The following is a 24,346-nucleotide window of genomic DNA, read 5'->3' as shown; positions in this document are numbered from 1 at the left end:
TAGTGGTGTCCATTGAAATTTCGCAATGAGAAATCCCTCCAAGGTATGACACTCATAACAGACAGTCAGTCGGGCTGGAGCGAGATAAATAACTTGTCTGACTTTAGCAAGGGCCCTGGACAGTGAGCCTGGGGAGTACACAATAAGAGTTAGACTCACATAGACTCACAACACGACTCAGGGCTGCGACATGAACAGTCGACATTTCTAGCTGCTCAGGAGAGCTGCCGTGTAGCAGGCTGCAAACACAGGAGAGGAAGCTGCTGGCAGTGTCTCACCTGATCAGATCAGAAAAAAAAAGCTAGCTCTTGAGTCTTGAAGTCTTTGTTGATTGGGGGGTTGTTTGTACTCTAGAAAAGAAGGATTCTCTCCCATTCTTTGCCGCAGGAGGAAAACTAAGATGTGAGCCTGTCAGAGTAAGCAGTGAGAGAGAGTTCTTCATGCAAGTGGTTGTTTTAAGAAAAGAAGAAACTGTGTTAAAGTAGCTGACCACAGTGAACATTCCGTTAAAGTAGAACTTGCTTTTTTTCCTGCTCAGTACCATGGCCAATTTGAGTTGCACACCTCCATTCAGTTTTGGAAACTTACATTTAGACATTTACATTTTCACTCTTGTATTCCATATAATGACCAATAGCTAACTGGGCGTCCCGTATTTTTTGGACTGAAAGTTTGCAAGTTTCATTCCCACCATCAAGTACAAGCTCAATAAATTATCTGCAACACCACAGTTTACAAGATAGAACAGAAGAGCTTTCTGATCCTTTCCAGGTGGTAGGAATAAAGAAGTTCAGACTTTTTCTTCCTGAGAATTTGCTATCAAGTTGATCAGTAGTTCCAAACAAATGACCAACAGATCATGCAATAACAATGAGACCCTCAGCTATCTAGGACTAAGAAGTGTTGAATTTATCAGCCTTTTCAGAATTTTACTGGAAAAGAAGTGAGTACAGAAAGGCAGCAAAAAGGAAGTGATAAAAGCAAATCTCCTCCAAGACAAACAATCAACTACTGTACGTGCAAACTGCCTAGAGACATGGGTCTTTATAGGACCAACCCTTCCTTCATGCTTCAGAGGTACTAAAGAAATTGCTGTGCAGTTTATCTTCTTGCAGCCTTTAGGCTGAGACCTTAACAGAAATCCATTTTTTTTCTATATAGACAGTAAATATTTGATGACCTTTTCATAATTGTTAAAGGTTCTCCAGTGCCCAAAGTATACATTTTAGGCCTACCCTCTACCACAGGATGACTCCAGTAATGTTGTGTGCGGCTAAACAGGACCTTACTGTGCTGCCTTTGAAATCAATGTTAAGATTTCTATTTTATCTCTGTTGAAATGAGAGTTGGCCAATGCCTAGTAAAGCATTTCACCTCTTCCAAGCTACATGTTTTAATAGCAAACACTAAAAAGTGAAATTTCTATAAAGCCCCCTGCTTTAGAGGTTAGACCAATCCTAGTTAAGAGATAAGACTGTGACAGAAATGCGCTACATCATATCTATCTACTGCTTCTCCTCTGTCTATAGCCCCCAGAGCTGGACATTGTCAGCAAAGTAACTATGGAATAAAGGGGCTATGGGACTGGGCTCAGCATGGCTATTCTTATGAAAGGCTTCGCGTATGGGTGAGGTGTTGTTTCACTAACAACTGGCTTAAATCAGTGTCAATGACATCACACAGTCGTAACGATGTCCACCAGGCCACCTGCTTTCCTGCAGGCACACCATCTGTTTCAGTTAAGGGCACAGGACTAGTGAGTCAAAGCCCATTGAAGTTACTGGAAAGATTCCCATGAATCTTTGATGCTGTGACTCATCCATAGCTTATACACTGCACGGCACGTCAGGCTCCCAAACTGCACTCTGTACGCACGACAGCTAAGGCTTAAACAAAACACAGAGGAGCAGTCACTTCCCTCTCACCAACATACGTCAGGGTTTGATCTGCTGAAACTACCACAGCGGCAGTAATGTAGAACAAGGAGTAGGCAAGAGGGGCAGAAAACTCTGAACTGATACTTTTTACCATGATGACTTCAGGGGACAAAAAGGATTCCTTCAGACCCAGAGGAACCACTTTTGGTCTCTTAGCTCTGGGGTATACCAACATCAGTGGGGATGATGTACCTAAAAGGATAATGAGGGCCACAATGCTCAAGGAAATCAAACGCAAGGGGAAAGGGGGAAGGAAGAAATCACTGATGGAACATTAAGACTAGGCAGAATTCAAGAGCAGTGAGAAAAATGGGAGGATGACATAAAACTGACCTGCTATACCTATGGATTCAAGTTGCTTTCTTTAACTGAAAACGACTGTGCTTTTCTTTCCTACTATAATATAAAAGGATCCAATTCCCTGCATGGAACTCCCACTTAAAGTCAGCATCAGCCAAACTGCATGGAAGAAATGCCCAGAAGAGCTAATTATTGTATATGTCGTAGTGAGTTTGCAGAAAAAATTTTTATAAACACCTGTCACTGTTTCATTATCTCCAGTTCAGGAAAGAGAACAACTGTCAGCCTAAATGACGTGGTATCCACTAACTCTGAAAAAAAAATAAAAAAAAAATGTAAAGAGCAAGTCCCGACAACATATTCAGTTTCAAAGTTACTTTAAGGTAAAACCTATATTTTTAAAAGTGTGCTAATTTAATCTGCAATCTCTCGTAAGAGCATGAAGTAGTTACAACGTCTTCTGTCGCTTTACGGATAAGAACAGCAAAAAAGAACAAGCAAAACCCCAAGGGCCTGATTTTGGTCTTGCACATGCATAAAACAAAAATAACTCCAGCAGTACTGACTGTTCATCAGAACTCAATCAGGTGAGAAATATAAAAGTTGATAGTATAAAAATAGCAGAATAGAAAGGAGATCTTATGAAGGACAATGCACATGTGTTATACTCTGTAAGTTAAAAAGTCTGCTGGCCTGAAATTGCACATGGCTAGAAAACAGGTTTATAAACGCAATCCGCTCTGTCTGCAAAGAAGTAGGTATATGTGTTATTTAAGCACCTTTTAAAGCACAGCTCTGCTTGTGATTTAAACAAGATCTCAGACTGATCAAACCCTTTTATTGACCAAGTATCAAACATAAGCTTCACATATTACAACTTAGAGCTCTGTCCCAGCATTAGCAATGGTAGAGGCTCTATGACAAGAAAGAGCGTTTTGTTCTCTCCTCGAAGAACTGCAGTGAATGGCATAAACTCTTCTCTTGTTTAGCACTTTTTACTCCTGAGAACTGTAGACACAGGGCAAATACAAAGAGCTTGCTCTTACTTTCTTACTCCAGGGTTCGCAGGTTTGGAGGCAAACAAAAGGACAAGGACTTCAGAAATCAGAGAGGGAAAACAACTGAAATTTCACGCAGAACACCTAATCTCAAAACAAAACTGTGGGACTGGCAGTGCAAGTTGTCAGGATCAGTGGTTATTTATTTGCCTCATATGCAAGAAATCCCTTCTCCTGAGGGACTTTCCTTGGATAGGGAAGTGAAAGGGTGTTGTGTATCAAACGGCTTGTATCCATAAGGTTTGTAATACATTGAGGTAATCAAATCTCCCACTAGGTACTACTGAAAAAGCTGGCTGTGATAAATTCTAGCATTCACTTTGTTATCTTGTAAGCAGACAGCATGGGTAAGTTATACCAAATACTAAAAGGTAATAAGGATCACGTGAGTTTTTGTCACCTGACAATGTTTCTCATAGGCTCCATCGGTTGTTCTGTACAGTCTCTCTTTCTATATATTCGTTCCTCAAAACGTGTCAGAGGAAGGCTGGACTACTTAACTGTGTCGTGGACAGCTTGCCTTTTAGACAATACAGCCTCACACTGTGTTACATATGCAAAGCAGTGCTCATTCAGCAGAGCAAGGCAACAGAACAGATGGACTGGCTCAATACCCATTAGAAAAATCATGCCGCTCTATTTAGCTGCCATGAGCTTTTAACATCTGGACAGCTTTATCTTCTTTAACGCTTCATTGACTCTCATATAGTAGCAAAACAATTCAAGAAAGAAAAGCAGCAAAACTGGAACTTGCTACACAAATGAAAGGGGAAATACATTCAAGGACTAAGATTACTGCGGCTACTACCTTTTACTGATGATTGGTTTAGACTTAGCCATGTTAGCTTGAAAAAACACTGAACTGAACAAAAACCACTTTTTTTTTTTAAGCTAACTCTCTTTGGAGTCTTCCCTGTATTCTGGAGTCTTCCATATTCTGACAGTGCACTTGTGTAAATGAGAAATGACTCGGAAGAAATCAACACAGATTAACTGGAATAGCCTAAACTGGAATTAAGTTCAAAAAAAGGGTAGCTGCGTATATCCCTTAGAGCATCTCCAGCAAAGGAACCTACGGTGCCTTTCCAAACACTGGCCGGGAACTAGAGTTCCACTCTCTTTCCATTTTGTCACAGACAGAAAACCCAGCATATACAGCAAAGCTTTGTCCCAGGGAACTCACTGGATAGAGCAGGCTGGGGTACAATTCAGATCTGGCTATTTCCTTTAAATAAAGTTAGTAGACCTAAAATTTCCTAATCTAAAAAAAATTCCACAATAAAAGTTTCACTCTGCATTGGGTAGAGCAGGAATGTCAGAGCTTTCACTGTATTTGTTACGCTTTACCCAGTCCATGCATCTCAAAATTACCCGAGAAAGCATCAAGATCAGACATTATCTGGCCAAACTGGAAGAACTCCAAGTCCTATCAGACATTTAGTAACAGCTGCACCTAGTATTTTGTATTTATAGAACGGGGATACAACAGCAACACTTAATGAAGAAAAAAAACACCCTGTCATTATGGCTTGGTCTATTCAGAAATTTATACATAGAGATTCTATACTCACAGTGCTTGAAGGATTGCTTGACGTGCCCTGTCTAAGGGAAGATGCCTGCAGCTGAATTTCCCCCTTAGTCCTACTTCTTTTAATTTTTCTCCTCAGCTTGCTTCCTCAGCGGAAAGGATATAATGACATAGGACACTCGGCTGAGCTGGGCCGGGTCGGTCTGGGAAGATAAATGATAGGAGTACTTGCCAAAGGCTTGTATACATTGCAGAAATCTTGCCGAATGGATGCTACTGCATGAGGCATTGCCTGCATAAGGCTTTCCCAGACCAGTGAATAGCATTCTGGCCACCTATGTTCAGGAAAAATGAATTCATGCTGGAATGGATGCAACCAAAGATGTTGGGAACCCATCTTACGAGGAGAATACCACAGCTAAGCGTCTACGGTCTAACAAAATAAAGTCTGAGAGGGCATACGTACGCCTTCTGTAAACACAGCGGAAACAAACACTGAGAAGGGGAAAGAGCAATTTAAGCAAGGGGATAACGCTGGGGCAAGAACACATGGCTGTGAAGTGTCCACATACAAATTTAGACTGAAATTAGATGATTATTTCTACCCATCAGCAGCGTAACGTTCTGGCACAGGCCTCCAGGCAGGAACAATGGCTCCAAAAGAAGCCTAATGAGTTTTAAGATGAAACTTGATATGTCTGTGAAAGGGGTAATGGGACAAGGCTGCCAGCAAGAGCAGACAGCTGGACTCCTGAATTCAGAAGATCCCTCTGAGATCCAAGCTCCAAGACAACCGTGGCAGCAGCTTTTTGTATTGCGAACACTTGCTAAACGCTCTGTTGAGTCCAATAAGCTCCAGTGAGGCATTTGGCCTAGAAATGTGTGCTTAATTTAGGTCTTGGCTTAAAATTTTTGCTGTTTCAAAGTGCCATACATAAAAAGTCTTTTGTATAGAAAAAAAATTGATGGCACATTAGCGCTGAGACAGCACTACCTTCCATTTTCTTCATTTGTATCACCCCATATATTCAGATACTAAGACGACCCCATCATTGTAGCTTATCATTCTGACAGCATTTGCTAGATGATGCTAACTACTCTAATTATTTTGTGGCTTTAATATAAAACATGTTTAAAAGCACATCTCCGGAAAAATAACCTTTTCTTCCAAGGGGTCAATGCATTCATGAAATAATAATGCATTTTATAATGCCCAGAACTCCTGCAAATGAGAGATCTTGTACATCACTGACATACTGCACTACAGTCAAAATCCGGAACCCTTCCCTGTAAAGCGAACAGAAACGCTGGAACAGAAAAGGTCAGCTAGGCCAGCTATCCCAGTATTGCTCAACTCCTGGCTCAAGAACCAGCCATGATCCAACAGAAAAAGCAGACATTTTCAAATTTTAATTATTTTTAAACTGCGTTCCCATTCAGTCAGCATAGCTATTTGAACAGCCTTATTATAACAATGTCTGAGTGACAGAGAAAGAAGGCTGAAGTCTTAGCAGTCTTGAAAAGTCAAGATGATCTAAAGCAGAACTGGATAAAGTGTGCCCATTGGTCCTGAGCTGGCACAACTCCTTTCCCATGGAAGATTTCGGACTTTTTTATTCTGAACTGGAATAAGCAATTGGAGGTAGGAGGTTTAGCACGTGAAGCATCGTTTGCAAAGGTTGCATTTGAGATGAGCCCCAGACCTGAGCTTTCTCACACGGGCAGTCCCAATGGCTTCGCTGTGCTCTGCAGCCCAGCTAGCCAGGGCCTAGGGACCAGTACACCTTGCCTGACCAAGCCTTTAGGCAGGTCAGTAATCCAGGATACTGGCTGCCTGGCAGCTGGCCCCATCTGGCTGGCAGAGGGAGGGTCTGACTGACATGCAGGACAGTGGACTGGAAGAAAATCAACCCGTTGGTTTTTCCTGCATGTTTTACTGGAGTTAATGTTTCCATGATGCATCACTTTACTGAAGCTTTGTTTTCCAATGGGGAATGATTTCATGAGAAGATCATTGACTACTACTGCTACGCAGTGACAATACAGGGTAGAACCAAGGTTAGTTCACTCACTTGAGCTTTTCTGTGCCTGCATTGTTTGACTCTCTTAAGTTGAGCCTTGACATTCATAATGTCTTTGTTCAGCAATATGACAGCAATGTATACGTATGGTAATGTATATTACTGTACTTTGCCGATACAAACCCTTTAACTCAAATCTATTGCAGTGCAGCTCTTGTGGGAGATTTACTGTGAAGGACAGTGCTGCCCTAGGACACATGGACAAAAGCATGCACAGGGCCTCAGTGCCTGCAGGCAGGCAGAGTCATCTCAGTAGTGTGATAACATCCGAGACCTCTAAGAGAACTGATGAAAAGGATAGCGGGTTCCCTAAAAGCAGGTTCCCTGTTTTACATAACATGGCAAGTCTATCTGGCACAACACCATCCCAAGGGGCGTATCTCACCATGTTTGGCCAGATTATGTCTGATTTCTGTTTATTTTTATGGGAGGAACAGCGTTCCACTCTAACAGCTGGTTGTTCATCTTTTTCTTCCCCCGTTTTCTACTAACATTTTACTTTCTTAACTTTCTGTACCTCCTGACTTTCTCTTTAAAATCCCCAGTCACCACAGGCTTTGCTGGGAACTTCACTCCCCTGTAGTTTAAGTACCAAACCAGAAGTTCTGCAGCTCCAAACCCTGCCCAGACTCTCCCTCCTCTAAACCCACTTGCCTGTCCCCAGCCCACAGAAGTTTGGCACACTCACCACCAGCAAACTAAGCTGTGTTCATACACTGCCATCTAGTGGTAAGTAATGCTCCCACCCAGGCAGTCGTGGCACACTTTTGCCCTAGTCTGTGGGGTTCTCAGGCTCCTGAACTTGATGTTATGGTCGTGGGCTGCAGTCCTAGCAAATGTCACTGCTCATGCTGTGACCACATGCTTCAGGCTGCTGCTTTCATGCTTACTCATGACATTGCTCTTTCACTAGCCCAGCAAGAGTAACAACAACAACTCTCATCATCAATTTTTTGCATATCGGCTGTCTGCCCATTAGAGATCTCTGCCCAAACCATCAGTCCTCCAGGGACTGTGCTTGTCGATTCCAGCAGAAAGGGCTCAGTCTGTGTCTGAATAGAGGTGTTCAAGCAGTGCTCAGCAGAGTGTTGCAATGCTGAACCAAGCTCTCCCTTCCCAGCATTAACTAGGCAGCTAGGCTGTCTATCTGCAACACAGATCCAGCCTTTCAAAGTTGCTTTCATTCTTCTGGGCTAGATACTCTAGCCACAACCACCGGCTTTCCAGGCAGACATCCTGCGGCTGGGCTTGCCTCAAGATAGGACCCTTCAGCCACTACTGGCAAAATCACTACCACCAATATTCCACTTAAGCGCCCCAGCTGCTGAACCTCCAGCCAACAATTGACTGGGTTATAATTAGCCGTGTCAAGACACCTGACTAGTAAAACAAGATGGACTGACTGAAGAGTTGGTAGGAATTTCTAACCATTTTTTACTTATCCTTTAAGTACTAGTTATGGGTTTTTTCGTGGATGCATGCACATCATCTTTCTGAACTCAAGTTACTGCAGAGGTGATACAAAACACATTTCCCCGGCTGGTTTATTTGGGTAGCTTTCAAGACTCTCTTAGTCAATCCAAAGCTTAGTAGAAAAGTATTAGAAAACTCTCATTCTGGCCTGTATCAGGACTACATTGCCTCCTCTGTGTGACCTCTTCTAGTCAGAAAGCCATCCTCTCTTTCCCTTAAAGTGGAATAGCAAAGAACAAAGAAAACAAAACATATCATGTCCCTCCACTGATCCAGAGTATCACATGCTTCAGAGAACATAAACTCTACATAAATAACATTTATATCCAGTCAATACAACTCAAGCCCCGCAGTACATACATATGTACAAACACACACACAAGGCTCCAGAGCTTGGACCCCGACATGGCTTTGCACGTTGCTGCTAGATCATCTGATGTCATTCGCCGTTGCAGTGATCACAATAGCGCAATGAATCCGATTGCGTGTTTTGTGCCAGGTGTGCAGGCTTTAAAATCATCATTTCTGCTGTTTCGCCTCTTGCCTTGGCAGGAAAACAGCAACTGTCGGCGGGGGGGGGGACTAAAACCCCAAACCCAAGCTGAGGACACCCAAAGGCTGTGAGCTACCATGGAGACCCACGACAGGGCTTGGCCCATACCGCGCCCCAGCGCTCCCGTAGCCCCCCTTGCCCCGGCAGACCCTGCTGTCCTGGCGGAGGTGGAGGTGGGGGGGCCACCACCACTGCCACGCCACCCCTCCCTCCCCACCCCCTTGCTGTACTGCAGACATGGAGCCAGTCAAAAGTGACTGACTCCGGGAAAATGTGGCCTTCTGAAGTTTTAACGACAGAAAACTGCCTGCGGCTGGTTTCTTGGCTTTTCCCTGCTCCTCCCCGCCCCCCCAAAGGCTGATGCAGGCAGCAATCGAGAGGCCAAATGGGAAGGATCAGCCAGCAAGAGCCAAAAACGCAAAAGGCCAAGAAAGGCATGCTGTCAGCACAGCAGGTATCATTTCCCTCCAGGTCTCTCTCCTTTTTTTGCTGGTGTGAGCTTTGAAGGAAGGAAGGAGGTTGTACTTCTTCTGAGTAGAGCAGCTAAACTCCTCCTTACTCCCAAAGCCAGACTCCCTGCTTTTGCTTCCTGGAGCTGCATTCAGCAGAGCCCACTGACTATGAGGAGAGTGCAACTGTCAGCAGAGTGTCTTCGCTTGCCATCTCAGTCCAGTGAACAGAGATCAAGGCCAGTGCTCCTTCCTAGTTTAACCAGCAGGACTTCCCCCCGCACCCCTTGCCTTTACTGACCCTCTTTTCTGGCCTCACATGACCTTGTTTTGCTTACATGCCCTTATACGTCTCATTTTCATGGTCTCTCCCTTCAGCTGGGCTTCTGGCCTCCAGTTTAAGACGGTCCTTATGGCAGGTAGAAAGTGTAGTTTCTGGTTTCCTAGCTCTGCGAAACACATGCCATATGAGTGGGCAGGGGATTGAACCAGACAGGCTTCCCCTCTAAGAGGGCATTTGAAAACCCTACAGAGGGCAGCATCTTGTCCTCCGTGGAAAAAAATGGAGGGCCTCGTGACCCTGAGCTCTCCACACTTCAGTGACATCTGCAGGGAGAAAGGTGCCAGCTGTGGGCTCTCAGTGCACTTGCTGGAGCCAAGACCTTCAACCACCAGCCTTTATGCTTGGATGTTAAACCCAGCTCTTCGGAAGACAGCACGTGGTTCTCACGTTCATGAGAAAGCAACACCTTTCATGCTGGGTATAGGTACACGTGTACTCCACACAAAGGTCATGCAAAGCACGGAAATCCACCCTGGGGGAGGCCCAATGGCCCTCAGCTCTCTCCCTCCTGCTGGGGAGGCAGCTAGGACACCCCTTCCCCCTTCTCCACTTTCGCACAAGGACACATGCGGGAACAGGCATCTGCTGCCCAGGCAGTTGGGAGAAACAAAAACAAAACTGAAGTGAGGTAAGAAAAGAGCTATAGAGACAAAAGAGAAAAGAACTGCTGAGCAACGCAATGCTCAAAACACTCATTCAATGTCTTCCCAGCTGAACAGGCAGCATGCTATACCCGCACTCTCTGCCATAATCATGCCCCACACTTCAGGCAGCCTCTTTGAAGACGGAATCGAACAGGAGCTTGAGGCTTCGGCCCTCCCCAAAGCCTAATCCCAGCCCAAGCTTTCAGCAGGGCCTTACTTGCGACCCGTCAGGAGTTGCACTGTGACCCAGCTATTGCATCACAATGTGCCACAGCAGCACCACAGTGACCCGGACATCAAGATCAGCATCCGCCAGTACAGTGCTGTGTGAGCACGGGGGCAGCAGGGGGAAATGCAGGCTCTTAGCACAGAACCACTGAAACAACATGGACACCACTTACAGCCTCATGCAGACCTTCTTCCTCTAGAGACAGAGTCAAGCGAGGATCCAAGGTTTGTGTAAGAATCGAAAGACTTTGATCTGGATCCACAGGTATGCAGAGCTAGGGATACCTACTGCTACAGGTGGATGTTGACCGCTTCGACAGGCCGGTATGCTTGTAACACATGCCGAGCAAGAGTTTGTTATTTACCTATATCAACCCTTACTAACATTGACACTTTTCAATAATACTAGGCATGAATGTAAATCTACCTCAAAATGTGTTGACAGGTATCAACAGAAAGACAGTTAACACAGTGAACAATACCTATTGCTCCATGAGCATGTCCACCCCTTCGACAGCCCTGCACACTCGCCTGCCGTGCCGAGCCCCGTTCTCCTATCGGCCTGCTTCCACGCCTCTCAACACCCATAACTTGCCCTGTTGGCAGGCATCAAAGCCTGGCCATTGACACACCTCCCAACAGGTAGCCACACCAAGACACACCCAGCCACACTTCACCATACCTATTGCTCCAAGCGCATGTCCACCCCTTCGACAGCCCTGCACGCTCGCCTGCCGTGCCGAGCCCCGTTCTACTATCGGCCTGCTTCCACGCCTCTCAACACCCATAACTTGCCCTGTTGGCAGGCATCAAAGCCTGGCCATTGACACACCTCCCAACAGGTAGCCACACCAACACAGCCACACTTCACCATACCTATTGCTCCGGGCGCATGTCCACCCCTTCGACAGCCCTGCACGCTCGCCTGCCGTGCCGAGCCCCGTTCTCCTATCGGCCTGCTTCCACACCTCTCAACACCCATAACTTGCCGTGTTGGCAGGCATCAAAGCCTGGCCATTGACACACCTCCCATCAGGTAGCCACACCAACACAGCCACACTTCACCATACCTATTGCTCCGGGCGCATGTCCACCCCTTCGACAGCCCTGCACGCTCGCCTGCCGTGCCGAGCCCCGTTCTCCTATCGGCCTGCTTCCACGCCTCTCAACACCCATAACTTGCCGTGTTGGCAGGCATCAAAGCCTGGCCATTGACACACCTCCCAATAGGTATCAACATCCACATGTTGACGGAGTTAATAATACCTGCTTTCAGGTATTGATATCTATAGCTATCTATCAAAATTTATTTTATCTTTTGGTCCTGATCCCTATTTGCTGCCTCAAGGTCTCTTAACTAACAGTCATGTTTCTGGTTGCTTTTGACAGTTTTTATATGGCCTGCTCTCTCTTTGCAGAGGAAAAATTTCAGTACGAATTCCCTAGTGTTAGAGGTGTCCCTGCCCTGCATGTTTCAAGTGAAGCAGTTAATACATAATTGTGCTGTCAAGTTTGATTTCTTGCCGATTACTCTTTCGTCTTTGTTCCTCTTCACCATCTTCTCAGAGTATAAGGCTGGGGAGTTCTAGCCAAGAGAGGAAGTCAAGTACTGTCTAGTATCTTTTTTCCTCCAAGCGAAGACATTACAGGTCCATGTGGAAAACACTGAGATTGTTGACAAAGAGCTGGTTTTCTTTTCTTAAGGAATGCGTTCTATCTGTTTTCTACTTTCTATGCTTCTTCCCCAAAAGGTTACATACTCCCTACTTCATAAGGCCTAGCTTTTCCGTTTTAACCACTTCCTGCTCCATTTCTATCTACAAGGCCTGGTTTCTGTCAGTATCAGAAGCAGGATGACTTAGATCTCAGAAAGTAAAATAACAACAACCAAACAAAAGTGTACCTTTCCCCCTAGCCATCCTGTAGTCTCTTAGCAGGTAAAAGCTAAGTCTTGCAAAGCATCTCAGAGGCAGTCCTCACTGGAAGAAAAACAATATTTTCATTTGAGCTCTGCATGGTTTCTTATGCGTCTCGTCAGAAGATGCCCAATGGAAAAGACATAAGCAGCTCTGCAAAGGGACCAGAGCCCAGGCCTCACCGCTTCCAAGAAATCCTCTCTACGAAGTTAACAAGGAGTGATCCTGTCTTATACTTTCTTCCTTCTGCCCCAGGATTCCTTCCTGTACAGTGATCCAACTTCAACAGGAGGAATAGAGAGTACCTGTGATGCAAATACCTTTTTAGCCCCACCAAGAAGGGCATTTTCTGGAAGAAGGTTCATCTGTGGATTGAAACCCTCTGTCAGGTTCAAATAAAAAAAAAGGCAAGAACAACAGCAAAAAAAGGCAGCCTCTTTGGCTCATTTGGACAGATGCTCTAACCACTCAGGAAAAACATCATTTTAATGAATCTCAACTCACCTGTCTCTGTGCAGTTTCATGTGTGTGGTTTTGCTGTGCTCATTGCTTCAGATGGCCTCCATCTCTCTCCATGAGAAAAGCAGCAACAGGAATGCCCTACTAGGAGAGCTATCCCCACACTGCAATTTACAAATTAAAAAGAAAACAGTTAATACAAAACACAGCTGAACAAAGAATGTCCTTGGCAACTCTAAAAGCCATTTCTTCTTTTTCACTTTGGTTGCTCCTAATACAATGCAACAACAAAAGGGTTGCAACAATTCTGTTGCTCCCTTTCGTTTTCTGTTCTGTTCTTGAGCATCTTGTCAGGAAAGCTTTTTTTTGTGGGGCTCCCAGCCTACTGAAGCAATGAGCTTGTCTCTTCAAATAAGAGCTTCAAGTGTTACATATGCCATTTGCACCCTCACGATTACATTTTCAGCAAAGGCCACACTCCTGCCAACAGGCAGGAAGACCTCGCTTCAACTCAGTCCTTAAGCATACTATCAACTGGAAGGACATTTGAAAGGCAACTACACTGACTGGCTTCAAGTCAGCAATGGTGTTGAACAGAGGTACTAAGGTCTCTGCACCTTCTACCCTTTAGTTTTGTACACACTGCAAACAGGTTTGAATCAGCACTGCTGCCAAAGGCAGCAGCCCTACCTTCCCCATCCTCAGTCACTTGTTCTCACTCTCAAGCTCCTGTTGGCCTGCAAGGCTCAAATGCAACATTCAAAATACTCATTCCAAATCTTCCCAGCTGAAGAGGCTCTATGTCCACACTTTCCACCATAGTTATAGTCACTTTGCAGCCTCCCTTCAGCAGCCGCTTTGCAGCCCCACTCAAACAGGAGCTTGAGGCTTGGGCCCTCTCTCGATCCTAACTGTAGGGCTAATTAGGCAGCTCATCCTTTCTGCTGGCAGCTTGCAATTCTTTTCCAGGGGGTATGGTCCAGACGCCCGTGTTCAGAGAAAGCTTTCCTGGTCTCCTGCAGTGACAGATCAAGGCAACAGGTACAATCTTCAAGGTAGTGGACTATGAAGGTGCTAGCAGATGCTGAATCTAGAGAGGTGCGAGGCTGCTGTGGATCTGTGTACCCAAGCCCAGGCAGTAGCAAGGCTGAGCACGTTTCCCATAGCCACATGAACATACACACACATAGCACATGCATGGTCAGGCACAGAGATCAACGCAGACAGAGAACACAGAGCACTCACACGAACTGCAACAGCAGTGACAGCCCATCCTGTTCCTCCCCTCTGGAGAATCAGGATTGACAGGGATGCAAGAAAGCATAAAATGAGTAAGGTATCTGTGGAATTTCTTTTCGGTAGATAATGGTGAATCAGAACAAGATTATGGTCCACCCTTTACCCAGATCTCCCTGTGGAAGGCTGGAATTAAGCCATTATATGGTGCATGCCGGTGATTTCATTCAATGCATTGCTCCCACCAAGTGAACCCGAAACTCTGAAATGGGCATGTGATTTTTTTGTCCCTTCTATTATCTCTTATTGCATCTTGGAAGGACAGTTTACAGGTGGAATAAATGAGAGCTAGAGTTTAATTCTCTCCAGACACTGCAATGTCGGTCATGAAGCGAGAAAAGATTTCTATTAAGTGGAGAAAACATCATGAGGTAGAAAATGCAAGCAATTGATAATACAGACTGCTTTAAATGGGCACACATTCTGTGCTACATTAAGCCAATTCTAGCCCACTGCGATGGAAAAAGACATGGCTCTGGAGAATAAATAAGTTGTGTGAGTGCACTGTGCTCTTGAATAGCTGTCTCTGTGTACTGAGACTGCAAAAGAAGTTTCTTTACATTTATTAAGTAATTAACAGCTATTTAATATCTTACACTTCTGTGTATCTTTTACAATGTAAAATTACAAGAAAATAGATTGCACAGATACTGTATTATGCTTTCAGACAATCTGCATGGTTTATATCCAGAAGGGGGAAACCTTACACTATTCTCTTACTAAGGAAACAGACAAAAAACAGGAAGCACACAGACAGCCAGTGCAACAAAATAACTTTACACTTAACATAAACATGATCTCTGGTGGACTAAAAACAATTTTGAGGAGGTCCGAAAATAGTATCAGTGTTTCACAGCATGTCATGATCTTAAATGTGACATTTCAGAAGTTTCATAATCCATAAATAGTGAAATTCTGGTATCCCTTACCAGCTAACTAAATTCAAAATTATGGAAAGTCAAAACAGCTGCCAGATACACCAAAGCCTCTGCATCAGATGAAGATGAGGAAAACCTGCTTAGAAATCATTTTTACTAAATGGAGCACTCCGCACATGGAATATTTCTGCACTAGGTTATATGACATGAGTGCCTCACATAGTCTGTTCACACCACGACATCCACCTTTCCATTTGGAATCATCAGCCCACCTTGAGCCAAATCCACAATAATGTCACTTTGCCGGAAGAGCTGCACTGACTTCAGTAGGCTATAACAGCAGTTACGTTGATACCACATACACCAACAAAACTGACTTTTTGCCAGTTACCACTTAACACATATTTCCTTCCTCAAGGCATGCTTCTATGGGCAGTATTACTTTGACATTTGAGCCTTTGGCTCTACCATTAATTAAGGTTTTTTTGGTTTTTTTTAACATCTTACTGTAAATCCTTTTAGGGTACAATTCTTTTTGTTTCCCTTCCCAAACAACATGCACCTGATAGAGGCAGAAGCACAAATCTCTCTGCACACAGATCTAAATATAAATCTGCCTCAGTCCATGTCAGATCATACATCTGATGTTATTTACCACTCTCCCCACGATATTTTTTTTGATGCCTGATTCCCTGGGATCTCAATATGTTCACGTAAGACTATTCCATGGAATATTCCCATAGAACAGTTTTATACGAACATACATAAAAATATTATGTAATATGTTTGTAGCTGCCAGAGCCTGTATCCTGCACTGTCATGTGATGCCTCTTGTTTATCCTTTTGGTCCACTCAAGTGCTTTGGCTCCTGCCTTGAGGCAAGAAAGGATATGAACCAGTCCACATCTAACAAGATTCCTGTATGCTCCAATTATCTGCTGGAGACATCCAGGACTTTATCAGGCATTCTGGAGTTCCCTCTAACAGTTTGTTGTCGCCTGCCATCTTAGGCACGATAGCTGCTGTCCTTGTAGCACGAAACAGATTGAGGAGTACTCATTTCTGGTAAGTGCATTCCCAAGAATTCTCTCATGGGGTAAAAGCCAGGAGATAAACTCGAGTCCAGAAGATTTCCTAAGAACCCAGGTTTATAGCCCTTACAGTGAATTCACTCATTTTCCTGAGGTAAAGGCAATCAGAGACAGAAAGCTCACGCAATGTTTACAACCACAAGGTGCTGCCAGAATTATTCAAAAAGCTGTTAGGTTTGGGGTTTGCTCTAAGGGTCTTTGCAAAACTCCCAGAATGTCTGTAGTTTGGATTTTGTGCTTTAGTCCAGATTTAGCTCTTCATTTGCTTCCTCTTCTCCCTCCCTTTTCCCTTAGCACCACTAAAGTTACTTTAGTTTGTCATGAATGTCTACAATTTAAATAAAATAGCTGTGAGCATTTCTGCAGTTAAGCAGTATTTGGGATATTTTTTAAATAAAAATGTTTTTGCATAAAAGTCAAACACATCAGAAAGAATTCAATCATCTACTGCATTTCCCACCAAATAACCATTACCTTATCAGAGACCACATCAGCAGAATATTGAATTTTTATATATCCTGTAAATAATTTTGAGTTTTGATACAGCGCACACAGAACAAAGGCTTCACTTCAATCTTATTTTCACTCATAGTGAATACTTCTAAGTTGTTCTTCCTACGACTCTGAAATACATAAAGTTGTCCTTCAATATTCTCCTATAGTGCAATCAATGAAGAAGCCAGAGAGATGTTTCAGACAAGAGCAATGCAGTACATCTGGCACCATACATGCTTATCTTCCCTCCTTGTGGGTTTGGTACAGTATGATTAAACAGAATAAATTTGTGAGTTGAAAACATACAGATTTAGACCAGAGATTAACTTTTACATGGTGAGTCAGGACTGACATTAGCAGACAAGGTCCCTTTAATTTCAATAACCTTATTTGTTAAATAAGGTAACAACAAAATGTGAATCGGTACATGTGTGACAACATGGTGATACAGATTTTCAGAATTGCAATGGTATAAAACTAGTATACATTTAACAGATTCTTCTGTATTATAATTCAACACAGTAAAAGGATAAAGAGTAGAGACATTCAGATGCTAGAGTAACATCTGCCCTCAAAAATATACACCATTTTAAACAGTATCTGACTTACCAGCTAAAAAAACCTGATGCCTGGTTAACAAAGACAGTTAATGTTTTCCATGTTACATAGTTTTCCAAATAGAAGACAGCTAAGCAAACTGCTCATTCCAGTCGCTATGGCAGAATCATAGAATTGCAGAACAGCTGAGGTTGAAAGGGACCTCTTGAGATTGTCCAGTCCAACCCTGCTTTCATTCAGACACTTCAATCCATTGAAATGTCTAACTCTTCAAGCAATTTTCATATATCAAATAAAGACCTCTACTGTAAGTAGTAGTGCTATTTTTCAAAGACCTGTTTGCATGTGCAACTAGGGATTTCTTATTTGAATTAATTCCAGACAGATTATATTAGAATTCTTCTCCACAAGTCACCTGCAAAACTTGCAGGTTTCGTCATTTACAAAACACGTCATTTTTAATTTCCAAATTACTTGGCAACTTTATATTTTAATTCGTTCTCTTACCAGGTCGTTGGTTTCTCTTTTGTGCAAATACATCAGAGTTCTCAGCAGAATTGGTTCTATCTGTCTAGGGAAAAGTCTACAACATTTCACACTAACCTTAAAATGTTTAGATTACTTGGAGTAAAAAACAGCAACAGTACCACGTGTAGTGTGGTGAGCAGCAGGTTCCACAGCAGATTACACCAAAGTGAGCCATTTTGGCTGAGGATAAAAGGAATGAACCTTCCTCTTTTCCATCGGAGTTATCTGTACTTCCCTTACTGGCTACATAGCTTACTACTGCGTAACAGCACCAAAAATAGCAAGTCAGTTTGCTCTGAAGTCTTCTGACAGAAGTCTAGACGGGCACCTTAGAACCCACTGGAAAACACAGAAGTTCTACTCCCTAAGCAGACATGTCCGGGCATTGTTAGGAAACAAAATTTCACAGGGAGGGTCACAGCCTCAAGAAACATGTACAGCTACCACTTGGGCAAGAAACGATGAAATTGAAGTAAGCATAGCGTTCTAGAATAGAATTCCAAGAGCTTAAGACAAGAAAACTAGTTTAAGAAGCCTGACGCATTTCTTAACTGGACTGTATGACTCGATCGCTTGAAATGGCACAAGCAAAGCTTTTGTAGTACGGAAGGTGCCTTCCAGAAATACGCTTTTTTTAAAAATTGTGCTGGGGATCACTGAAGCCTGTATTCAAGTTGTATCTTTCAAGTGCTACTATAATGCTACCTATATTATTATTCTCTCTTAGCTGGGAATAGGACTTCCCCTGGGAATTTTTTCCTTGGAAAAGTCGGATCCATTTGTTACTGAGTTTTCTCCTCTGCTTTTCCAGTGACAGAATGATATTTCAGATAAAAATACCATCAAACAGCAATCACAAAAACGCTTGCTGTACTGGACGTTTTTGTGACTGGTTTGTATCTTCATTAGCTGTGGAGCCTCCATCCTTAAAGATATTCAAAAGCCTTCTGGACAGGGTCACGGGCAATTTACTCTAGGTGAACCTGCTTGAGCAGGAGGGTTAGACTAGATGATCTGCAGCAGTCCCTTCCTGCCTCAACTGTTCGGCAGCTCTGAAATTCTTTAGTCCTCTCGAGTCAAAAACATTTAATTTTGTCCACATCACTGAAAGACCCTTGGCTGACTTGGAGAGCTGGATGATCATCCAGTTTGCCTAGCCATTCTAAAGTAAGTGTAGTTTTTAAAGATTGTGTTTTTAGAAGGTCTGAGTAAAAAATGTACAGTCCTAGATTCACCAGCACCAGCTTTATCAACTACAGAACGCCATTAACTGGGCACACAGATGCTTTGTGTTGATGATACGCAGTATGGGAGCCAGATAGTATTGTTAGAACTTATCCAATATAGAGCATGTAAACGCATTATCCTTCATTAAAAAAATCTGGAAATAAACCCACAACAAAACCCAGTAACTCAGAATTAGCTTATTCCATCATTTAATCATTCTTAACATTTGAATTAATCTAGTATCAAGCTGTTAAGGAGTTCTAGAGTTTTAGACCACTATTTATTAGATTTTCTGAACTGAAGAATCTTTTTCATTATGAGAAAATAAAGGCATGGAAAAGAGCATGCTAAAACACCCGAGAATTTTACTGACATTCACAGAAAATCTTCCTAGATTATCACTGTGTTCAACTTAGTCATTTCCTATTCACTTGAACAGCCTGTATTCTCAACAGAATTCAGATTCAATCACGAAATATTCAGCAAGGAAAAAAAACTAGAGTTACACCAGTTATTGTTTTTGGTTTGGAGAATGTCATTGCTCTCATAGCACACAGATTTCTGGAATCTACCAGGAATCTTACATCTACTCAATTAAATGAGCAAAAATGCCCCAGGAAAATTGATGTTCCAAGAAAACATCGTTCTAATACAGCATTACTATCACCCAGTTTGGAAAAATCTGACAAAAATTATTCGTTTAGCCTTAGTTAAAAGGATGGGGTATGAAACTGAGGAGAAAACTCCAGACTTCAGTTACACTCTTCTCGTCCTAACAGCTATACATTTTTGAACCATTTTCTGGGACTATTTTTTAGGCATAACTTGGCATTTCCTAGAGTTTAAAAAGTTACCTCTTTTCCAAAGGTAAGCAGTGCCCCTCAGCTGAGCAGCAATAACTCGTAAAAGCTCAAATCATGCATGTGCATAAAACACTGCTAAAAGGTGTTAGCAGAACTCAGTCAGCTACAAAATCTCATCTGTGAATCTGAAACTTGTAAGATGAGATTTAGGGCAAAACGTTTATCCCACAGTTGTTTTGCCAGCAAATATTTTTCTGTAAATACCCTTAGTCAAATAATGTAACAGTTAAATGTATTTGATGCTTTTATAACAGAAAAAAGGCAAAGCAAAGCAACAAATCTCATCTTTTTAAAAATTCCAGAAGAGCAACACACCCCTTTAAGTATTCTGTAAGCAAAAACACCAAGAATACTTACTGTCACAATTCTACAATCACCGTGCAAGCTAGGCCTTCACATTTATTGAGACCTCAGTGAGGTACTGCTGCACTTGATTCTGCACAGGAGTAGCTCCTGCCACTCCAGCTACTGCAATCATGGTTGCCAACGAACACTCGTGGTAAACTGAAAGCTTACCACTATCAAACCTATTGAGGTCAGATTAAAAAAAAGACTGAAAACGAAAAGTCTTTCCATTTTGACGAAAACGAGGATGCTTCACTTTCTTCCCCCTTCCATGACAGTAAAGGGCATTCACCATTTGTAGTCACCATTTAGGAAGAGGCGTACTGGTGGTAAGAATGGGCAATAATCTCACACAGACCATTTCAGTTCAGCAGTGAACTTTAGGTTTGACAAAAGCAATGAGATAAAGCTTGTAATACATTTATGTATTAATACATTGTGTAGTTATAACATATGATAATATTCTTTCATGAGGCTAGACTGAATTATTAGATTTAAAGCATGCCTTTATGCCAAAAGAGGTACAATGCAGGTTTAGGATAATCTGCACACAAGCATCTTAAACTGGGCTTTATTGGTTCAAATAAGCAAGCATTTTAGACAGTATTTCATGCACAAAAAACAGGTAACTGGAAATAACTGTCATGATTTTGTATGTCCCGCATTTTGCAACTTTAGTGACAGTTTTATACCAGTTAACATGTTTCTGTAGTGTTGTATGACTACCACAGAACATCAACTATACTTTTGCAGAACGAAATATAAAAAACAGAAAAAGTGAAAAGGGATTTAGTCCTATAGTAAAGGGCGGAAAAGCCAGTTGAAAATTATGATTTCTATGACTTACATCAATAAAGTACAATAAAAAGAGGCACTTATACCGAACTTTGTGAATGCAGAGGATCCAGAGCAACAAGGGTTAGAAATATTTTGTCACAAACGCAGTCTGACATGTGGGCTAAGGCAAAAGCAAGAAACCAGGTTAATGACGGCAAAGCAGAAAAACGTTTCCTGCATAGATAAGTCTGTTAAAAAAAAATCCCATGTTTATGAAAATCTCAGGGTACATAATACTTTCATTAATAAATACTGTGCTCATGGCAAATTAATGACAATGTAATCAGCGTACACCACTGTTACCAAAGTACAACAGGTTCTTCAACCTCTATTTTGACTATTTACCTCCCTACTAATAATGTCCTCCATGACCAACAGTTTGTTGCTGAAGTGCAAAACGAAAATATATACCCACTTATCTGAAATCATTATGAACTGGAAAAAAAAAATCCGTAAAACAGTACCAATTTATACCTCTATTGTTGTTCTGAACCAGAAAAAAAAATGATTACAAAAGCATTTATACTTTTCTGTTAAAGTTTTATGAAACAGAGGATTAAAATACATTATTCAACTCAGACAGGTTAAGAGTATTCTGTTTCTCAAAAACTGAATCTCTTGGAAACGGAGCTGTCTGCAACAAATACACCTTTCATTCATACATCCTAAGAAGCAACACATTTTATTTTAGTATTCCCTTTTCTCTTTAGTTTTGCAATGGAAGACAGAACTTAGAAAACATTTCTGTAAAAAACATTTCTCTAACTGCTTGCTACTAGTAAATTATCAAAGAAAACATCAAATTATCTAGAGCAAGACGGGACTTGACTCTATATCCACCAGAAATCCACAGATTAAGAACAGAATATGCAAACCACCAGCAAGAGATAAGCAAATAAAAGCAAGAATGAAAAACAGAGTTCTAATTGTAACAGCTTTCATAGTTCTGTATCTCTTGTAAAAAATTATCAGAAATGAGACCAAGAATCGTAACAAAACTGCAGCTGAGTGATCCAGTCCAGGCTAAAAATCGAAATCCACCAATTTCTAGTAGCTAAGTACCTTTTTCCCTTTATAATTCACAACCACAATGTAAGAATAAAATCTTCAAAGGTAAAACTACCATGCTTTATTCTGAAAACAGGGTATCTACAGCAGAGTCAAATCAGGTAAGATCGTATTCTCCGCTCTTACTCCCGTAGTCAGCCACTGTTTCTTCTGGAGGGAGCTGAGTGTTCTCTACTTCTAATCCTCAACACATCACAGGTTAATAAATAAATTCTAGTTACAGATTAAATATGTATATTTACATTAGCTTACATTAAATAAAGTTAAAAATACGCATTTAGGAATGATAAAGCCCTACCAAGACTGCATAAATAAGAGCTTTAAAAAACTGCAATAGCATATTAACTCAACTGGTTTATCTCAGCTTTATAAATAGATCAAACTGATTACACAGTAATTCAGGATACGTATTTCTAATTAAAAGGCAACAAGTGCAAGATGATATTTTCCTTAAAAACATGAATGGTGCACTGGGATGTACAGTCCTGTTATTGTCCATCCAAAGAAACAGATCATTGCTGTCATCTACAAGAGCAGCTGACAAGCAGTTGTACAAGTAACAGGATTTTTAGTTGGCTGGGGAAAGAATCCCAAATGGATCAGGAAGAGCTTCCACTATCAACATAAGTTTTTCATGTTTTCAGTTTTGCTTTCTTGACAAAATAAAACCCACTTTTCACCTCGAGTCAAATAGTACAGTTCATTCAACCAAAACCAGAGAATGTGTGTCACAGCAGAGGGGCGGCACCCAAAATAAAACCGAGCCATGGTGTCTTCAACTCCTTTTGCTATTAAACTAACCCCTGCCCACCTTTCAGGTTCTTTGGGTGTCTTCTGAGCGGGGTTTGCTGGTGCTAAACGCTCACAATATAGTCAACAGGTAATCAACAAATAATAACTAGCAATTATCAATGAAAACATTCAATAATAATTAACACTATGGAGGATCCCTCGTAACAATACACGTTAACACATCTATCTTTGAGTCACAACAATACAGGATGATAAACTACTTACCTTATGTAAGTAAGTATCTACACAAACAAACAACAAATCATCAAATTAGCAATGACCATCCGTGCTTCTATAGAGTAAGAACTTCTTATCAAATACGACAGGCCTTTCCAATGAACAACATGTGGGGCAGGGGTGGGGTGGGAGAGAGGAGAAAAGCAAATCTCCCAATTCCCTCCAAGTCTGATTGACAGGTGCCCGGTTCCTTCCTCTGCTGGGTCCTAACGCCTTCAGCTCCGCCACTCAGGACCCTGTTGCTGGGGTGCCAAGGGGAGGAAACTGAGCGCAGGCAGGTTTCGCTCGACGGGGTCGGTTATAGGACAAGGCAGAGAGACACCGGGTCTACCCATTATTACTGATGGGGGAGTACCTCCATGCTTAGTGGCGCAGAGAGCGGGGTGTCGCTGAAGGATTTGCTGGTGGCAAATGGCTGTGGACCTTCTGTAAAGGGGGAGCAGCTGGGTGCTGGACACTGGTAGGACAAAATGGCGGTAGTGAATCATATCTGTGATCGGAGGACTGGCTATAAGCCGGGCAAGGGAAAAGCGGCCACTTGTGCCCTCCTAGGGGTATGCTTGTCATGCGCACAGGATGCCCATGAAGCTAGCAAGCATTCACAGATGTGATTGGGGAATGAGAGCCAATATCTCCAATTAGAGGTGGAAAACCTGAAACTAGAAAAGGAAAATTTAATGGCAGGAGATTTGGGGCAAAAGAGTGAAATTGAAACATTAAGAGAAGAATTAGAAAGGGAAAAATATAAAAGAGAAAAAGTAGAAGAACAGCTCCGGTGGAGACAACTGGAGGCCCAGAGCCTGCATAAGAAATTAGAGGAAAGCAAGCAGCATAACAAACTCCTGGAACGACATATAGACACCATTGCAGCGCGTGCTGCCTCAAGCATCTGTGCTGTACAGATAAAGAAATTGATTACTGCTGTGGACCCCGACGACTGGGACAGGGGTAGTTTGGCTGGCTCAGCGGATGAGGAAGATTATTCATTGAGGGATGAAGTGGAACCACCGGCACCAGCAATAAAACCTTTAATAAAAAATGAAAAATAGGAGGGGTCCCAGGGCAGGAACCCAAGGGTGACCGTCCGGACCACCCCATATACAGTCCCAGATTTGAGGGAGCTCCAACAACAATTCGCTAGGCACCCCGGGAAAGGGAGTGC

General features: G+C 42.5%; 1 protein-coding gene across 7 annotated transcripts in view; it reads right to left on the bottom strand.

Annotated features, from left to right (window-relative positions):
* Positions 1-18,027, bottom strand: part of LYST (lysosomal trafficking regulator) — a 148,884-nt gene extending 130,857 nt beyond the window's left edge. For 4 of the 7 annotated variants that reach the window (XM_068938952.1, XM_068938963.1, XM_068938955.1 and 1 more), the window contains exon 1: positions 13,015-13,134. Coding sequence is in view for 2 of the 7 variants with exons in the window: in XM_068938957.1 (XP_068795058.1) it covers positions 13,015-13,034 (20 nt within the window). In the remaining 5 variants the exon portion in view is untranslated. Of the gene's footprint in view, positions 1-13,014; positions 13,135-17,794 lie in introns of those variants that run through there. The other 3 variants (XM_068938957.1, XM_068938956.1, XM_068938953.1) reach the window with 3 other exon arrangements.
* Positions 18,028-24,346: the final 6,319 nt, after the last annotated feature.

This window comes from Struthio camelus, chromosome 3 (genome assembly GCF_040807025.1).
Source record: "Struthio camelus isolate bStrCam1 chromosome 3, bStrCam1.hap1, whole genome shotgun sequence".
NCBI classification, from domain to species: domain Eukaryota; kingdom Metazoa; phylum Chordata; class Aves; order Struthioniformes; family Struthionidae; genus Struthio; species Struthio camelus.
The sequence above is the reverse complement of the archived record's forward strand: the minus strand, read 5'-3'. Positions and strand labels throughout refer to the sequence as shown.